The sequence below is a fragment of the Cervus elaphus genome, chromosome 5 (genome assembly GCF_910594005.1).
Source record: "Cervus elaphus chromosome 5, mCerEla1.1, whole genome shotgun sequence".
In the NCBI taxonomy this organism is placed as follows: domain Eukaryota; kingdom Metazoa; phylum Chordata; class Mammalia; order Artiodactyla; family Cervidae; genus Cervus; species Cervus elaphus.
Genome location: NC_057819.1, coordinates 111,484,720 through 111,502,042, shown reverse-complemented (window position 1 = coordinate 111,502,042; position 17,323 = coordinate 111,484,720). Strand labels below are relative to the sequence as shown.

At 56.6% G+C, this 17,323-nt stretch overlaps 2 protein-coding genes across 6 annotated transcripts; one reads left to right on the top strand and one right to left on the bottom strand.

Annotated features, from left to right (window-relative positions):
• Positions 1-682: 682 nt before the first annotated feature.
• PCGF2 (polycomb group ring finger 2) lies at positions 683-11,958 on the top strand. Of its 5 annotated transcripts, none has more exons than XM_043904366.1 (10): positions 683-835; positions 6,854-6,988; positions 7,554-7,650; positions 7,944-7,999; positions 8,081-8,131; positions 8,311-8,449; positions 8,624-8,678; positions 8,766-8,864; positions 9,746-9,826; positions 10,264-11,958. In XM_043904366.1, the coding sequence occupies exons 2-10, from the start codon at positions 6,877-6,879 to the stop codon at positions 10,639-10,641; spliced, it is 1,068 nt and encodes a 355-aa protein (XP_043760301.1). In that variant the 5' UTR covers positions 683-835; positions 6,854-6,876; the 3' UTR covers positions 10,642-11,958. The 5 variants fall into 5 exon arrangements, with proteins under 5 accessions (XP_043760301.1, XP_043760304.1, XP_043760303.1 ...); XM_043904369.1 differs by having other exon boundaries at positions 687-835; positions 8,341-8,449; XM_043904368.1 differs by having other exon boundaries at positions 689-835; positions 8,769-8,864.
• A 486-nt stretch (positions 11,959-12,444) lies between these two features.
• Positions 12,445-15,550, bottom strand: CISD3 (CDGSH iron sulfur domain 3). The gene is made up of 4 exons (XM_043904363.1): positions 15,323-15,550; positions 14,957-14,992; positions 14,252-14,371; positions 12,445-12,778 (listed from the first exon to the last, which is right to left on the bottom strand). Exons 1-4 carry the CDS (start codon positions 15,368-15,370, stop codon positions 12,599-12,601), a joined length of 384 nt encoding a protein of 127 aa, XP_043760298.1. The 5' UTR covers positions 15,371-15,550; the 3' UTR covers positions 12,445-12,598.
• Between the last annotated feature and the right edge of the window lie 1,773 nt (positions 15,551-17,323).

Here is a 17,323-nt window from a genome sequence, read left to right as displayed (position 1 = left end):
GGCCTCTGCCTTCGTCCTCCCGGCAGTTGGCGCCCCCGAAGCGGCCGGGTTGGGTCCCGGACGCAGCGTTTTAGAACTGGTGATCGGGTGGCTGAGGGTGTCAGGGGGTGGGAAGGAGTCGCTCGTTCTCACTCATGCAGTTATTAATTTCAAGGGAGTGTCACTTAGAGTGAATGAAAATAACCCGGACGCGTGGCCAGAGGCGTCGCGTCCCCCGCCCGAGCACAGCGCCCTTTGGTCGAGGCCGAGACGTGGAGGATTGCAGAGCGAGTCACATTTCAGCCGAGTCCTCATCTCACCAGTTTCCAAGAGCCCCAGCTAGGGGCGAGGACCGCAGGGTCTGGGGGAAAGGGGGGCGCACACATATTTTGGGGGCAGAGGTTACTTGAGGAGGGTTAACAGGGAAGAGGATTCATCCTCCAGGGTCAGGGGCTGGTGGGAAGAGTGAGATCGTAGTCTAGTTTTGGGGGGCCCGGCACCGCGCTGGGGGGCAGCCGCGTTAGCCTCTCCCCCACCTCCTCTTCCCCTCTCCGCAAACACCCTGAAGGAATGAGGTCACGTGGGTGAGTAGTGGGCGGGACCTACTCTTGTCTGGAGGAAAAAAGCCATTTTGTCCCCCCCCCCTCCGAGTCCCGGTCCCTCCCCTCCCCCCCTCCGTCCCCTCCCCTCCCCTCTCTCCCTCCCACCCCAAACCGCTTTCACAAACTCCTTTCTTACCATAGGTTTCTCCCCTCCCGCCGCCCGAGCGAGCGACACGGCTGCGGCCCCCCTCCCCTCCCTTCCCTCCCTCCCTCCCATCCCCCCCTCCCCGAGACCCACCGGACCCCGAACCCAGGTAAGCGGACGCAGTCTCCTCTCCTTCTCCAACCCTGTAACCATCTGGGGACTGGGACGCGGGCCGGCACATCCTTCTTTACAAACCCCTGCCCGGGGAGGCTCTGAGCCCGGCCTGGTCTCGCGTCGCCGCCCCACCCCCGCCGGCCCTTCTCCTAGCTCGCCCCGTCCGCCTTTCTTTCTCCCTTTTTTCTCTCCCCTTTTCCTTTTCCTCCCTTCCAAGATGGCCGAAGTGGGTTCCCCCTTTTAACGGTTTGGCGTCTCCTCGACCACCACCTCTTTGTGCTGCAGCCCCCCTAGACCCTGCTCCCGAGGTAGCGAGGGGGAGGGTCCGAGGCCACCGCAGGGCTTTGGGGCTCCGCGCTGGGGCGGATCTCTGCCCCCCTAGCCCTCCCCACGAGCCAGAGCTGCCCCTGGCTCTCCCCCCGTACTCCTTTCGGTCGGGGGGGGGGGTCGCTCTCGGTTTCTTCCGTGGGCACCGAGGCGTCGTGGACGCGCGAGGACTCGAAGCCGGGAGGAAGGGGACCAGCTTTTCGATCGCTGCGGGGCCGGAGGAGGGCGCTCTTCCCTGCCGGGCCCCGTCGTCTCGGGCACCTCCCCCCGTCGCTCCCTTTTCCCCCCCATCCCGGGACTGGGCGCCCCGCCCCCTCCCCGAACCACCTCAGCGGAGCCTCTTTCTCCGGAACACCCCTCCTTGGGGCCCCGCCGAAAGTTTGGCTCCAGGGAAGGTAGGAGCGGCCACCCGTAACTGGGGCCTCTGATCGTCTGACCCAGGCTCCTGGCGAAGCCGGGGTGGAGGGGGTAGAAGGAAAAGGGGGAAGATTTATCGCGATATTTCCTGTCGCCCGCAGAGGCAGGAGGGGTTTGGCCGACTGGCCCCACTTGCACTGGGTAGCCCGGCTGCCCCTCCCTCCCTAGGTCCTCTTGCTTCTAGTTCTAAGGGGGTGGGACCCCTCAACTAGTAGACAGCCCTGCCCCCCGCCCCCGTCTCCACGGGGGGCCCAGGCTTGCCTCTCTCCCTCCCCCACTGCCCCCATCTGCCCAGAATTGCTCCGGATGGCTTGAGGTAGGGGAGGAGGCCTGGGGGTGGCGAATTTTTCTGTAAATATTGTGGAGGCGTTGCCCCGCGCTTCCCCCTGGTCTTTGTCTCTGAGACCCCCCGCATCTCCCGCCGCGCTGCCTTAGTCTCCAGGGCTCCCTGAGGCTGGGGTGGGGTGGGGTGGTGGTCTCCTGGTTGTCCTTCACTCTGTTCTTAAGCCTCCTTCTCTGGGCCTCTTGCAGTTTGTTCCTGAAACTCTCGTTTCTCTTCTCCCCCCCCCCCCCCATCCCCACTCTGTTCCAAGGTGTTAGTACTTGGAGAAGGAGCATAAAGAAAGCTCTGTTATAGCTTTCTGGTGGGGAGGTTTTCCCAGGGGTTTCTTGGCTTGGAGTTGGGGGTTGAGGTCTTGGAGCTGTCTTTGGAATAATGCAGGGAACAGGCCCGAGGTAAGACTCAAGACTTGGGATCCAGAGAGAGTGTAGCTGGGTGGGGTTCAAGTTGAAGTCTTTTGAGGGGGGGTGCTCTCTGCTGCTCCTGGTCTTCCCTGGAAGATCTTGGTTAATGGAGCTGTTGCCATGGGAATGGAGAGTGCCTGAACACGAAAAGGTGACATCTTTGTGCAGGTTGGATGCCCACCCCACTCCTCCAGCCTCTGGCCCCCCGAGTGGAGGTTGGGAGCTGTACTGCCTTTGTTGCCGGAAGAGTTATGTTATAATTTACCCTGGGTAGACCAGGGATGCACAAAAGGTTAGTGTGTGTTTGCAGCTCTGGTTTCAGGCAGGGATGTCAGACTGTGTGCTTCTTGGGGTGGGTGGGAGTGGTTTGTACATCTGGCAAGCGTGGGCCTGGCTCTGGTCTGGCTCTATGTGTGATGGGGTGTGTCTGTATGTATGTCTGGCCAAGTGTCTGGCCGTGTGTGTTGTAAGTGGGAGAGAAAAATGGAGGGGGTGTGTCTGGCTGTGTGTGCATATGTGTGTGTGTGTCTGGCAGTGTGTAACTGTATATATTTTGGATATTTGTCTTTGTTTGATCTTAGGATGCTGAGAGGTGGGAAGGGGAGGGAGGGTAGAGTGAGCCCGGCTTCAGAGACTAGAGGACTCTTTCGATGCTTCTGGCAGGAGGAGCACTCAGGGTCAGGGATCAGGGAACACTGAGAGTGTCCCAGGCAGACCTCCACCCCCGGCTCGCTCTGCACACACGCAAATCCGCAGGCTTCCAAAGCTGAACCTGCACAGCTGGGAGAGGGATGGACTTCTGGAATCCAGTACATTCTGGCTCTCTGAGCTTCCATAGAGCCTGTTTCACTACCTATATGAGGGAAGTTGGGTGAGGCCATTAGCCTCTGCCTGCTCTTCCTACTTCAAAGAGAGACTATGTCCGCATGGTTATGTTTTGAACCCTGACGGCTCACTGAATGGTCTTCTGATGGAACCTGGAGTCCTTCTGCCTTCTGCCTGCCTGGATGGAGTCAGACCAGGCTTATTGACTCCTTAAATGAGTGGGAAGCCTAGCATGGGTGCCAGTCTGTAAAGAGCACTGGAATAGGAGTCAGGCTGTGTCTAGTCCTAGGACTGCCACTGGGTGACCACTTGACCTGAGACAAGTCACCTCTTTCTGAGCTTCTTCGTCTGTAAAGTGAAGGGGCTGGACAAGATGCTTTCTAAGTTCCCTTCCACTTCTGTGATTTTAGATGTCTGGATGTGACCTCGAGTGACTCTTCCCAAGACTTGGAGATTTTCTAGTAAGGGAGTTGGGTGGATTTCATATGGGGGGAAAGCAGAGCAAAGAATCCTATAGCTGAGAATATGAAGGAGCAGAAGGCGATCTCTGGGTTATCAAAGATTGGCTATTTCTCAGGGGGAAAAGAAAAAAAAAATGACAAAGAAGGCTGAATTAGGGGGGAGCTTCCAGAAAAAGCCTAGTTAGATATGGGGGGTTGGTTCAGTGAGTAGGAGGCTTTGAGAAAGGGTAAAGACTCATGCCAGACTTGGATGACACGGAGGAGTTGGGGTTGAGTCCTGGGTGCTGATCAAGCTCCTTTGCTGCCACTGTAGCTGAAACCCGGGGGCCAGGAGCAAGGACTGTTCCATCATCATGGGGACAGACGGTATTGAAGGACTTGGCCCCCAGTTGAGGATGGGAGACGGTGCTCAGGTTCACTGTGGGGATGTGGTTGGAACTGGCCCCCAAAGCTCCACAGGGCCACTTCCAAATGGCGCGGTCTCCCTTTTCTGCTTCCTGGGACTTGTCTCTTCCTCTCTTTCTCCCTTAGGCTCTGCCCTAAGCTGATGGGAGCCGGAGGTCCAGCCAGTTGTAGCTGGGGAGGAGCTAGGTGTCAGGTGTGAGGCCCTGAGGCCTCATGGGGGGAGAAAGACAAGGAGGATGAGGGAACTGAGCTCCTGTTTACTGTTGTTCTTGGCACCTGCTGCCAGGGCCCTGCAGGTAACCATGGCAATCAGGTGAGGAGCCAATCAGTGCTTCTCCCCACCCCCAGCCCCAGAGGTAACAGTCTGAGGCCCCTGGAGATGGGAGAGGGGAACCGGGAGTGTGGCAAGGGGGCTCATTTCTTAAAGCGAGAGGGAGGAACATTTCATTCAATAAGCACCACAGCTCTTGCCTTCACCCATGCATCCCAAACAGAGCTCGACGGGTCGTCTTGGTCTGAATTCTCACGAGCGCTTGCAGAAATAAAGAGGGTGAGCGTCACCGAGCTCCTGCATGTTGAGGCCACAGTTGGCCTGGCAGGACCTGGATGAATGGGAGGATGGGAACTCTTTTTGTTTTGGCTGTGCCTTGCAGCAGGCGAGTAGTTCCCCCATCAGAGATGGAGCTCACGCCCCCTGCAGTAGAAGCGCAGTCTTAACCACTGGACCACCAGGGAAGTCCCTGGAAGGAAGTTCTTAAGCGCCAAGTGTCTGTTTGGAAACACAATGAATATGTGAATGAGGTGGCTAAGGCAATGTGAAGTGCCCACATGTGTGTGTGTGAAAGAGGGAGAGAGAAGAGGGCATGAGATTTGCCAGTAGCAGTCTAGACCCTTGGGCTTCCCTGGTGGCTGAGACGGTAAAGAATCCGCCTGCAATGCAGAAGACCTGGGTTTAATTCCTGGGTTGGGAAGATCCCCTGGAGGAGGGCATGGCAATCCACTCTAGTATTCTTGCTTGGAGAATCTCCATGGACAGAGGAGCCTGGTGGGCTATAGTCCATGGGGTCACAAAGAGTCAGACACAACTGAGCGACTAAGTACACACAGTCTGGACCCTCAGCATTAGCAGATCCCCAAAGTTTTCTTCCTGGCTGTGTACACACACACACACACACACACACACACACACACACACGTAGTCACATGAAGTACCTTTGGAGGCCCAGCAGCATGTACACACCGCATGGATATTATACACACTGAGCGAGTTAGCCGCTTGGAGTCTGTTCCTTCCTCTGGATGGTTGTAATAATATTTGGGCATCTTGCCAGGGGTTACTATGGGAACAACCAAACAGTATAGTAGCCAGCAAGGTTTCTACATAATTATGAAGGGGGGACCCATGCAGGGAGGGCTGGCTGAGGGGGCGGAGACCCCTTTCCTTCCTCAGGCAGGTCTGGGCCGCTGCATGCATGCCGGCTCTGGGCTTGCGTGTTCCCTTCTGTCTGCCCTGCAGCTTGGTGTCTCTCCCACATGTGGTCTTTGTGTCTCTCCCTCTCTTTTGGTCTCTGGACAGCCTCTGTTGGCTGTTTGGGTCCTGGCCAAACTCATCCTGGGGTCTCTATAGTAACTGCTGATTCCCAGCTGTGAATTTCGGGTCCTAGAAAACCCAATGTGTTGGCTTTAGAAATCTTTCTGGAAAGGAGAGAAGGATGTATGTTGTAAAAGAGCTCTGGGGGGTTGGCTGCCCTCCCAGGCCCCGCCCCATGGGCTTTTCTCTGGGAAAGAGGAGGGAGGTACCGTGGCTGCTGGGTACAGGTTGGATTTCTAAACTAAGAAGCAAGCACATCAGTCCAGACCTGGGCTTTCCCTGTCCTCCCTGGACCCAGGGCCTGGCTGGGCGCTTGGTGGGCTGTGGACAGAACTTTCTGCCCGGCTTCGGCAGGCCTCTTTGAGAGCCTGTGGCCTATCACTGGGCAGCTTGTGGCCAGGTCGTGGATGGGAGAAGATGGGCGGGTGGCAGTGCCCACATGCGGAGATTCCCGAGTGTGCCTGGGAGGGGCGCCATGCAGCAGGCCATCCATCGGGGCACGTGGTGGCCTCCCTATAGAAGCCGCAGTAGCAGTCGTTTTGCCCAGACTCTTTGCAGTTACCTGCAGAGTCCAGGGCTGGGCCAGGGGTCAGGCTGGAGCTGTGTGTTCTCAACTTTGGGAGCCTAAGGACCATCCTCAGTATTTCCTGCTTGAGCTCCAGGCCTAGAACCTGTGTGGTCAGCATGTGGTGTGTTTCAAAGGAGCTGCTCTGGGGCCGGGCCGGAGCCCACGGACAGTTGGTGGGATGCCCCCTTCAGACTTAGGGTGTTCATTCCCCCAGTGTTTCCACGGAAGGAGGCTTCCTGGAGCAGTGATGGGAGGAAGGACGGTAGGATGGAGAAGAAAGACCCAATCAGGAGGCTGAGTTTCCTCATAGCTCCCAGGGAGTTCACTTGTATGTATATGGATTGGGATTGGGGAGATTTTTAAAAACTCTGTTCTCTTCCATTTTCCCGAATCCCCACACCGTCTGGAGAGTTGAGTGGTACTTCCTGTGGTCTAACTTCAGTCTTTCTGCTGCTCCTGAGATAGAACCTGAGCTTGTTGCTCAAGGTCATAGGAACCTCTAGAGCCCTCAGTGAACATGCAGAGGGGGTCAGAAAGAACCACCCCAGTCTGGCTTTGGAGGGTGAGGAGGGGGCCATGGGCCCAGGGAGAGATGTCACCTGTGGGGCAGGTAGAGTACAGTGTGGGAGGAGCTCTTGGATCCCGGGGGTCCTGATTCCATGTTTTATTTCCCAGGGTGACTCCCCTACCCCAGCATCATGCATCGGACCACACGGATCAAAATTACCGAGCTGAACCCTCACCTCATGTGCGCCCTCTGTGGGGGGTACTTCATAGATGCCACTACCATCGTGGAGTGCTTGCATTCCTGTGAGTTGGGGTCAAGGGCTGCTCCTGGGGTAGGTGGCCTCTGCCTTGAAGAGCAAACGTGTCCATGTGTCTGGTGAGGGTCCCAGGTCAAAGAGAGACTGCCTGGGAGGAGACGGCAGGGTTCAGCCCATGAGTTCGTTTGGGAGACTTTTACTTGAAATCTCCATTCCCTCCTTGAGTCTCTGTGGATGGGACTGCACCCCATGAATACAAGGTGCCCTGGTGTGTACCACGGGCTTGCGACTAGCAGTCAGGGAACTGGGAGGTATCTAGTAGGTTAGCTGTTGATTTGTTCTACAAGGGGGTTTGGAACTTGGGACTCATCTTCTGCGTGGTACTCGACACTGGCTTCATGCACACACACACATCTTTTCTCCCCCAAGGATGGATAAGGGGCAGTTGCCATCTGCAGAGCAGGGCTGCATTGGGTCCTTTTTGAAAGAGCCTGAGCTGCGGGAACATGGTGGAGAAGAGGGGATACCTGAACCTGAGCAGGGAGTGTGGGGGCTGATCCTGGGTTACAGAGGGGACTCTGACTCTTCCTCCTCTCTCCACACCCCCCAAGTCTGCAAAACCTGCATCGTGCGCTACCTGGAGACCAACAAGTACTGCCCCATGTGCGATGTGCAGGTCCATAAAACCCGGCCGCTGCTGAGCATCAGGTGGGCCCAGCACTTCCTCCTGCTCCCGCCCATCCTCTGGGGCAGCTGCCCTCTGTCCCCTCCCTCCTTGCTTCCTGAAGTAAGGGTGGCAGGTGGGGGAGGAGCATTCAGGCATGGACTGTCCCTTGGGGATGATGTATCCAGCTGAGAAATTCTAGAGAGGTAGAGACGGGGCCTACAGGGACCCTCATGCCTGGGCCCTGGATCTCAGAAAGAGAGGTGGGAAGAAGGGGCCTAGGCTGGAGAGTCAGGGTGAGATGGTTGCCGACCGGCTCCTATGTGCTTTTTTTCAGATCTGACAAAACCCTTCAAGACATTGTCTACAAATTGGTCCCTGGGCTTTTTAAAGGTACCTCACCCTTTGTCCCCCTGCCACCAGCCCTCACGGCCCAGCCTGTTGCTTCCTCTGAGCCAGCTCCCTCTCTTCCAGATGAGATGAAACGGCGGCGGGATTTCTATGCAGCTTACCCCCTGACAGAAGGTGAGTGTGTTCACGTGTGTGTGCACACGTGGCCCTCCCCTGGCACCAGGGCCAGAGGCATGGAAGGCCAGTGGGCAGCACTGCGCTGCCTCCCAGCCCAGGGTTGGGGGAGGCTGGGCTCACTGCACTGAGCTCTGAGATCCCTGGGCTGATGGAGGGTTCCTCTCCCTGCTCCTAAGCTAAGCCTTCCCAGCTCCCTCCTTCCGCAGTCCCCAACGGCTCCAACGAGGACCGTGGTGAGGTTCTGGAGCAGGAGAAGGGAGCTCTGAGCGATGACGAGATCGTCAGCCTCTCCATCGAGTTCTACGAAGGTGTCAGGCAAGTCTGGCCCACACCTGGCCCTTTCAGGGTCCTAGGCAGGTCTCTTCTCCCATGCCGTCCCCATTCCCTGGGAGGAAAGGGCACTTCCGGGAGGGCCTTCCAGATGTTTGTGTGCCGTTAGGTCCTGCCTGCTGCAGGCTTTCCCTTGCTTCATTCCTTCTCCTTCTGCAGAGACCGGGAAGAGAAGAAAGGCCCCCTGGAGAATGGGGATGGCGACAAGGAGAAGGTGAGTACTCGGGTCTGCCCGGGCGCAGAGTGTGGGCTGGGAGAGAGTGCCTGGGGGGACCCCAGCCCTTGAGTGCCTCTTCCCCAGCAGACAGGCGTGCGCTTCCTGCGATGCCCAGCAGCCATGACTGTCATGCATCTTGCCAAGTTTCTCCGTAACAAGATGGACGTGCCCAGTAAGTACAAGGTGAGTCCCTGGCCCCTTTGAAACATGTGTCTTGTTTGTGGATGTGTCTGACAGTCTCTGCATCCTAGTCATGGTTCATGGCTGGTTTGGTGTCACCAAGGGCTTGCATATTGTGTAACGGCCTGTGTAGAATGATCACTGAAAACAAGATTGAGGTGGGACAGTCTGCTTCTGCTGAGACCAGTGTGCAGAGGTGCATGGGACCAAGATAAGTGTGTGTGTGTACCTGCTTGCATGCTTAGAACTATGGTAGAGCTGTGTGTGTAAAAATTTAGGGCCATATCTAGGGCCAGCTGGCTAGTCTGAAATTTCCAAGGAGCTTTAGATATAGCTTCTCAAATCTGAACGTGTGTATGATCCCCTAGAGGTCTTGTTAAAATGTAATTCTGACTGAGTAGACATTGCATTTCCAGCAAGCTCCCAGGTGCTTCTGGTGCTGCTGGTCCATGGACTATTGAGGCCCTAGGACAGTAGATCCCAAACTTTGCCACATGTCAGAATCACACGAGGAGTAACTTCTCAGGATTAAAACTCAATTCACATCATACCAGTGAAAACAATCTGTGGAGCAGGATCCAGGCACTGGTGTGATTCCACCTTGTGCCTTCTCCCTGGGGCCGTTTTTGTGCCTGTTAGCTCCTCTGGAGAACATGCCAGAGATAGACATGGACCCAGAGCACTGTGTGGATGGCCGGGGATGGCTTGATGATGTGGGCATCTTCTCTGGATCCCTTCCCACCTGCTGGTCAGGAGTTAGGTTGAGACAACTCTGAGAGGAAGTCAGATGCACCAGGTGACCTCAGAGGGATGAGGGATCACCCGCCCAGAGCCTCTTTGCCAAACAGCTGGAGCCTTGAGCCGTCTGCCCTTTCCTCCTCCAGGTTGAGGTTCTCTATGAGGATGAGCCGCTGAAGGAATACTACACCCTCATGGACATCGCCTACATCTACCCCTGGCGGCGGGTGAGTGGGTGGGGTGGTACAAGACAGGGGACAGGGCTGGAGGGACCCTGGGCCATCACGTGGGCCACCCTGCTGTAATCAGAGAAAGTTCATCCCTCGTCTCATGGGCTGGGCATGTCCAGGGTGGCCCTCCAGACCATCTCTCACTGATGACCTTCCATACTCAGGAGGAAAAATGGATCCTTGGGCAGACTGCATGTGCCGGTTTGGGTGGCCGTGGGGAGTAAACTTTGCCTTCTGCTCTCTGGCCTCCCTCTTGCCTTTTTTCTCTGTCTCTGGCCTGACACTCTCCTCCTCTCCCGCCTTGGTTGGTCAGTCCCACCTGTGTGTCTCGTCCTCCCTTTCTCCCTGTTTGGGCGCTATGGGGTGAAGGTGGGTGGGTGGCTGCCCCATTAGCCTCTCTCTCCTGACACCCTTCCCTCCCCTTCTCCCTGCAGAACGGCCCTCTCCCCCTCAAGTATCGCGTCCAGCCAGCCTGCAAGCGACTCACCTTGCCCACAGCACCCACCCCCTCTGAGGGCACCAATACCAGCGGGGCATCCGAGTGTGAGTCAGTCAGTGACAAGGCTCCCAGCCCTGCCACCCTGCCGGCCACCTCCTCTTCCCTGCCCAGCCCAGCCACCCCCTCCCATGGCTCTCCCAGCTCCCATGGCCCCTCAGCCCCCCACCCCACCTCCCCCACTCCCCCTGTGACAGCCGGTGGGGCCACTGCAGCTGCCAACGGGGGCACCTCAAACTGCCTGCAGACACCATCCTCCACCAGCAGGGGGCGCAAGATGACTGTCAATGGAGCTCCTGTGCCCCCCTTAACTTGAGGAAAGGGACCCTCGCCCTCCTTTTCCAGCCATGCCTCTCCACCCCTCCACTTTTTCTGGGCCCCCTTTTCCACCTCTTCTATTTTCCCCAGCTCCTCCCACCTTAGGGGTGGGGGATGGGTTTTATAAATAAATCTATATATATATGTACATAGGAAAAACCAAATATACATACTTATTTTTTATGGACCAACCAGATTAATTTAAATGCCACAGGAAACAAACTTTATGTGTGTGTGTATGTGTGGGGGGTGGGGTGTTCATTTTTAGGGGGTCTTGTGGAATTCTCCCTGCTCTTTTTGGGGGTGCCTAGAGGTGGAATTGTAGGGGCCACTTGAGGCCCAGTATCACTCTGCCCCATCCTCCTCCTGTTTCCCAAGACATATGGGGTGCTGAGAGGCCCCCACCAACCCCCAAAGCTTTAGGCACAACTCTATCTGGCTGTGTATGGGGTCCTCTCTGTTTCTTGCCCCCTCTTGGCTGCTGTCCTACCGGTACCCTGACCAGTGCCCTTCCCCACCATTGTTGAATGTTCAGAGAATTGCAAAGACAGTGCCTTTTACAAATGCAGCCTATCCCCTGGTTTTGAGGAGCAAGTGGGCAGTGGAGAGGGCGTCTCCCTTACCTCCTCCTCTTGCAGTGGAAACTTTGTATAAAGAATAGAATAGTTTTGCCTCCCCCCTCCCCTCGCCCCCAGTGCCCCCATGTGTGTGGCCTTTGCATCATTTATCTTGTGGAAAAGAAGATTCAGGCCACAGGAGGCCTCGGCCCTTGAACTTCCCCTGTGGTGTTAACATTGTGAACTGCTTCCCTCCTTCTCCCCCACCCCCACCCAGGAGCTCGCACTACCAAGGCTGGTGGGGCAGTCTCGCTGGGGGCTGGCATGGAGAGGTGGAGGCAGGGTGACCTCAGATAAGCACAGACCCCAGATTTGGCCAAAGGCAAACAGTCCTCTAGTCCCCTCCCCACCCGCAGCTGAGGCCAAGTCAGAAAAGAGCAACAGAGACATTTAAAAGCACAAGAAGACAGAAACCTGTAGGTCTGACCTCAGCTCCATCCTGAGAAGTCAAGTGGTCCACCCCCATGAGGGGTAGGTCCCAAGAGACCCCTGTCCACCTGTCTTTCCTCCAATGTACATAGATCGGATTGGGAGGGGAGGAGGCAGTACTCTATCACAACTGCGTGTTTGGGGCCGGGCATCCCCCAATGGGTTTGTCTGTGTTCACACCCTGTCCTATGTCTGAGGTGCTGTGGCTGTACCCTTCTGCCCTGGGATGTTTGTATCTCCTGGCTTTGTAATAAATGCTGCATACTCTCCGGAGCCTGTAGTTCTTTGGGACACAAGGGACAGGAAGGGTGGGCGGGGTCCTCTGGCCTCCTCTAGTCTCTGGGCTCATCCTGCTTTGCTGCTGCTGCTGCTAAGTCGCTTCAGTCGTGTCCAACTCTGTGCAACCCCATAGATGGCAGCCCACCGGGCTCCGTCGTCCCTGGGATTCTCCAGGCAAGAACACTGGAGTGGATTGCCATTTCCTTCTCCAATGCATGAAAGTGAAAAGTGAAAGTGAAGTCGCTCAGTCGTGTCCGACTCTTCCCGACCCCATGGACTGCAGCTTACCAGGCTCCTCCATCCATGGGATTTTCCAGGCAAGAGTACTGGAGTGGGTCATCCTGCTTTGGGGGACCCCGTATGGAATGAACCTGAATTGTTTCCTCCCTGCAGCCAGTCTGGTATCCCCAGCCCAGGTTAAGATCCTAAAGGGGGATAGGTCCTGTCCCTCACACCTGTGACCACAGGAACATCACTCTGGGCTAGCACGTCTATTTAATGCCATCTTCACCAGCAGGCATCAAAGCCAGGGCCTGTTCCCATCTGCCCCAGATTGGAGACCTTGGGTTATCGGAGCAAGCCCTTCACCAACCAGCTATGGGTGCTGGGATCCCTGGGGTGAGCCACCCCTCAGAGTGGGGAGCCCAGTTCCGCCTTCTGCACCTGCTCACTCTTGTGGGTACCATCGCAGTATGGGGGCTTCTGGGTTGCCTTGCAGGTACAGAGCGCCACCATGCGGGTCTCCTGGGCCTTGAACTTCAGTGGGGACAGGCCAGTGCGTTTGAAGAAGTGGGAGCCATCACAGAAGGGCTAGTGAGGAAAAGAAAGAAGTCAGAGAGACCCAACCCCACCTGCTGGGGCAGGACAGCACTGGTAGGGGACAGGTATCTGAGTGACACTGACCAACTTTTTTCATCTGTAATGTGACAGTAATCAGAGTAATCGCAAGGAATAAAATGCATAAAGATTTATCATGCACTCTGCCAGTAGAAAAGTGTTCAGTAAGTATGTCCTTACAGGAATAGTTTCTGGGGGACCCAAGAAGAGAATTTTCAAAGCAAAATGGGCCCTTAAGAATCAGCAACTTTTATACTGATAATGGCTTTTGGGGTTTTTTTAATGGCTCTGAGTCTCCATTGGTTCATGACATTCATTTCCTTTCCCATGTTCTTAAGGTACAAACTTCTCTGAGTGGGCTTTAAGACTGGGGTATCAATTTTGTTTGGCTCCAAGAAACAACTGGGCGTATTCTGGGGAGTGGATGTTGCAGGGAGGGGAGTGGAAGGAAGGGGAGACGGTGAGGTCCTACAGCAAACTGGCTGCCTGGTGTGAGCATCTATGCCCTTTCACCCCAGAAGGTGTTCCTACACAGCCTGAGTAATGGAAACAGGCCCAGACAGGTGGTTTGCTACTGAGTGGCAGAGCTGAAGCCAAGGCCTCTTGCCCTTCCAGTGAGGGTAGGGTAGGAGGGTGGATGGGAGAAGTGTGCAGATGAAAGTCAGCAAACTGGTACCAGAGGGCAAGAGGCAGAGAGACACAAAGGGCCAGTCGGTGCCAGGCCTCACGGGCAGGCAGCAGAGCGCCATGTTCATGAGGACCTGCTCAAAGTCCACAGCAAATCGGTGGCAAAGCAGGACTTCGGACCCTGGGCTGCTGGCACCACATCATGCAGTTTGGAGGAACACAGTTCTGAGCCAGCTCAGAAAGGAAAGGGGCCCAGAGGCTAAGAATGTGGGACAGGTTCCTGAGGGATGGAAGGCTCCTGGGGCAGGAGAGAGGGGAGCGGGCAGCCAGGATGACAAGACAGCAAGAAACCAGGGAAGTCACAGAAACTGAAAAAGGGAGAGTTTTCGGGAGCAGACGCCAGGAAGGGCACACTCGGGACAGAGAAGCTGCTCAGACTCTTCCTAATGTTGGGGGCTGAGGCCTGGGAACCCAGATGTTTCCCAGGAAGAAGAAGGAAAGGGGAGAGAGAGAGACAGGCAAGCCTTTCTGGGCAGAGCCTGCAGCCTCTGAAGAGTAAGGAGCACCAGAAGACGACAGAACTCTAGTTCCACCGGCCTGGCCCTAGGACTGTTTCTATGTCTGTCTCCATCTTGAAGGGTGGATGCAGAGAACTGGGAGCTGAGGGCTGGCCTGAGGATATCCCCACCCCCACCCTCATGGTCCCTCAGGTATATGTGGGAAAAAGGAATGTCTTGAATGGGAGTTCCTGGGCCACACATGGTGTCCCCAAACCACAGGTGTGATATATCGACGGGGAGGGGGATACAGGTCTCTCACCTGCTTTTTGCTGTGGCCACACACACACCACCTGTAGGTTTTCCCAGCCACCAGCTCCACCCTGATGGGTGTTTTTAGGGCCACCACGGACTTGGCTGGGGTTTTGGGGAACCATCGGGCCTGTGGCAGGGAAGATGAAAGGTCAGCTCATGCCTTGGAAGCACTTTCTCGCCTGTGGCCATGTCCAGCTTTCCCAGGGCCCTGGCTGGTGACAGGCATTCTTTGCATGAGGCTGATCTGACTCCACCCTGCAAGGACCCCCACCCCCCACCCCCGCCCCGCCACTCCCCACCTTGAGGCCCTCCGAGCTCAGGATAGAGAAGAGATTTCAATACCATGAAACCACATAGGTTTCAGGGTCCAGGCTTTCCCTTCAAGCCCTGGCTCTCACCCTGGTGCCAGGGCTGGAGGGCCAGGATCCTGCCAGCCTTGGCGGAGCCAACGGCACCTGGGACTCGGTTTATCAGGCACCGGGGTTGCTCATGCAGAAGCCTGCTCCCCGTCCTCTGCCGTCCGCCCTCACCCCATTTCCCCGGAGCCAGGGCGAGGTGGCTATAGACAAGGGAGTCTCAGGCTGGAGTTTACAAAGAAGGGCTGATTCATTCCGGTTTCCTCCTCCGGTCTCTACCTCGGTGGTCTCTCTGGGCCTGGGGGACTCGGGTAGAGGGAAGGGGAAACAGGGTGAAGTTGGGGGGTAGGGCTTACCAGCCAGGAGGTGATGTCCCGTCTCTGGTTCAGCGTCTGCAAGGCAAGCAGGCATCCGCGGGGCGGTGATTTGGAAACAGAAAAATAAAATCAATGGAAAGCGGAAGACTTCAGAGGGAGGGAAGAGACCGCAGGGCTTAGGCGCGCGTTAGAAACACGAAGGTAATAAGCGCTCCCGAGAGAGGAACGGGAGTTGCTGGGGGAGGTGCTGGCACCCAACGGGCGCTCAGGGACGGCTGCAAAGCACCAGGCGACGCAGGGGTTTGGGGGAAGCTCAACCGAGGGACAGGCTCGGAGAGGCGGGGCGATGAGCGGAGGATGGTGGAGCGGAGGACAGGGGAGGGCCCCAGCCGCGCGGGTGCTCACCCAGGCCGCCGGCCGCACGAGCGTCCCCACGCCGCGCACCGAGCCCATGGCAGCCCCGCTGCCACCACCGCGCCGCGCCGGCTCCGCCTCGCGCCCCGGTCACCTTCCCGCTTCCCCGCCTCTCTCCGGCCCAGCCCCGCCTCGGCCCGGAAGACGCCGCGGGGTTCGCGCGGTGCGGGCCGCGGGCCTGCGCGGGCCGTCCAGCCCCAGCTGCCGGAAGTCGGCCGGAGGAGCCGGCCCGGCAGCCCCCTCGGGGCCCCCAGGGTGTGGAGGGCCCTCCGGCGCCCCGTTTGGTACTCGCGTGACTGCGAAGGACCTGCGCGGAGCATCGCCGCTCGTTTCATTGCCTCCCGGCGACCCCCTCCCGGCTTGTGGGCAGGGATCCTGCCCGGACCGGGACCGTTTTCTCTTGCCGAGCCTTAAGGCAGTGCTTCTAGAAGTGCGGTGTGGGTGTATCTCATCACTTATGGGGTTCTGTGTTTTTGTTTTGTTTTTTTTTTTTTAAATCAGATTCTGCCTGGCCCAGACCTACACATTACATTCTTACGCGTGGAGCAAAGGTATCTGATTTTCAATATGCAACCTGGGTATTTTGTGCATTTTGGTCTGTGAAGTACTATTCCAAGTACTTAAAGAAATGTTAGTAGACCATCTGCCCACCCCCACCTCCATCCCCTCCCAAGGCTCCCACAGTTGACCCTCCACCTCTCTTTCCCTTCAGTAAAGCCAGACAAACCAAGGTCTCTTTGGTTTTTTTTTTTTTTTTTTTTTTTTTGTAAAACATTCTTTTATTAAAAGAACAAGTGCTGTTTACGAACTGCCCTTCGTACAAATAACATCCGTTATACAAAGATACAAGATCCGGGTTATGCACAATTCCAGGCTTGGAGGTGGCAGGGGAGGGGCATTGCCTTTTGGGTTGAGGATATAAAGGAGGCTTTACAAAGAATGTAAAAAGAGCTCCTGGGTTTGCAAACTGTGGCTTCCCCTCCCTGCTCCCCTAGGAAGGGTCTGCTACATTGAGAAAGGCTGGGGTGCAAAGAGGGGGACAGGCTGGGAGCCAGGGTTTGGGGTCTCTAGTCCCGCCACCTAAGTCCCAAGTTGGGCTGGAGGACGTGAACAAAGGGCGATGAAGGCACCCCTCAGTCACCAGCTTTTCAGTAGATCAAGTCAAAGGGACTGGGAGCCAGACACACTTTTAATCTGGACTGATGTGATTGGAGGAAGCCAGGGTACTGCGCCCCATTTTCCTACAGATTCCCAATTGAAGTGACCACAAGCCCTCCAGGAAACTGGGCTAAGGAGAGCTGGGAGCAAGCTGCCTACCCTTAACTCTGCTGACCACACACCAAGGAAGATGCTGGCAGGCAGAGCCCGTGTCTTTGAAAACTCTGCATTTCCAGTTTGGGAAAAGGCAGCGTGGAGGTCACCCTTTCTCAGAGCTGGCGCTCTCTCTTTCCCAGACTCTGGCTCCCCTCACTGTCGAGGCCCTTCCTAGGAGTACTTCCCTAGAACTCAGGACAGGAATGGGCAGGCGTGCTGTCATCAGCCTCAAGGTAAGGGCACCTGGAGGCAGCAATAGACCTAGGAATCTGAAGGGAAAACACACACACATCGGAAAAACTTAGACAAGAAAAGGCAACCTTTAAAGTGTCATTGTCTCTGGAGAGGATCCATCAGCTCTGAGCTAAGACAGTCAGTGCTTCACAGATACCCCCCACCCTGGGCACAGCCCTGCACTCACACTGCACACCACACACACAGGGACAGACGGACAGCCACACGGAGGCAGTGCAGTGGGGCAGGAGAGCCAGGACCAGGAGGCCAGGGTCCTGAGGACTGGTCGCGGCTCTGCCCCTGAGCCCTTGCCCCCCCTTCCTAGGCTTGGAGCTATCACCTCCCGTGGGGCAAGGAGCTGGCTCGCAGGATCCTAGACAGGTCCCTTCCAGCTCTAACATTCATGCACTCATTGTGAGGCCAGACAGCAGCTCTGCACGCACA

What these genes read in the sequence shown, in the direction of transcription:
- PCGF2 (XM_043904366.1), top strand. Translation starts at nt 6,877, where the DNA reads ATGCATCGGACCACACGGATCAAAATTACCGAGCTGAACCCTCACCTC. An exon ending in CGTGGAGTGCTTGCATTCCT is followed by an intron (nt 6,989 to 7,553) that starts GTGAGTTGGGGT and finishes ACACCCCCCAAG; the next exon opens with TCTGCAAAACCTGCATCGTG. An exon ending in CGGCCGCTGCTGAGCATCAG is followed by an intron (nt 7,651 to 7,943) that starts GTGGGCCCAGCA and finishes GCTTTTTTTCAG; the next exon opens with ATCTGACAAAACCCTTCAAG.
- CISD3 (XM_043904363.1), bottom strand. Translation starts at nt 15,370, where the DNA reads ATGGGCTCGGTGCGCGGCGTGGGGACGCTCGTGCGGCCGGCGGCCTGG. An exon ending in TCGTGCGGCCGGCGGCCTGG is followed by an intron (nt 14,993 to 15,322) that starts GTGAGCACCCGC and finishes CTTGCCTTGCAG; the next exon opens with ACGCTGAACCAGAGACGGGA. An exon ending in GGGACATCACCTCCTGGCTG is followed by an intron (nt 14,372 to 14,956) that starts GTAAGCCCTACC and finishes TCCCTGCCACAG; the next exon opens with GCCCGATGGTTCCCCAAAAC.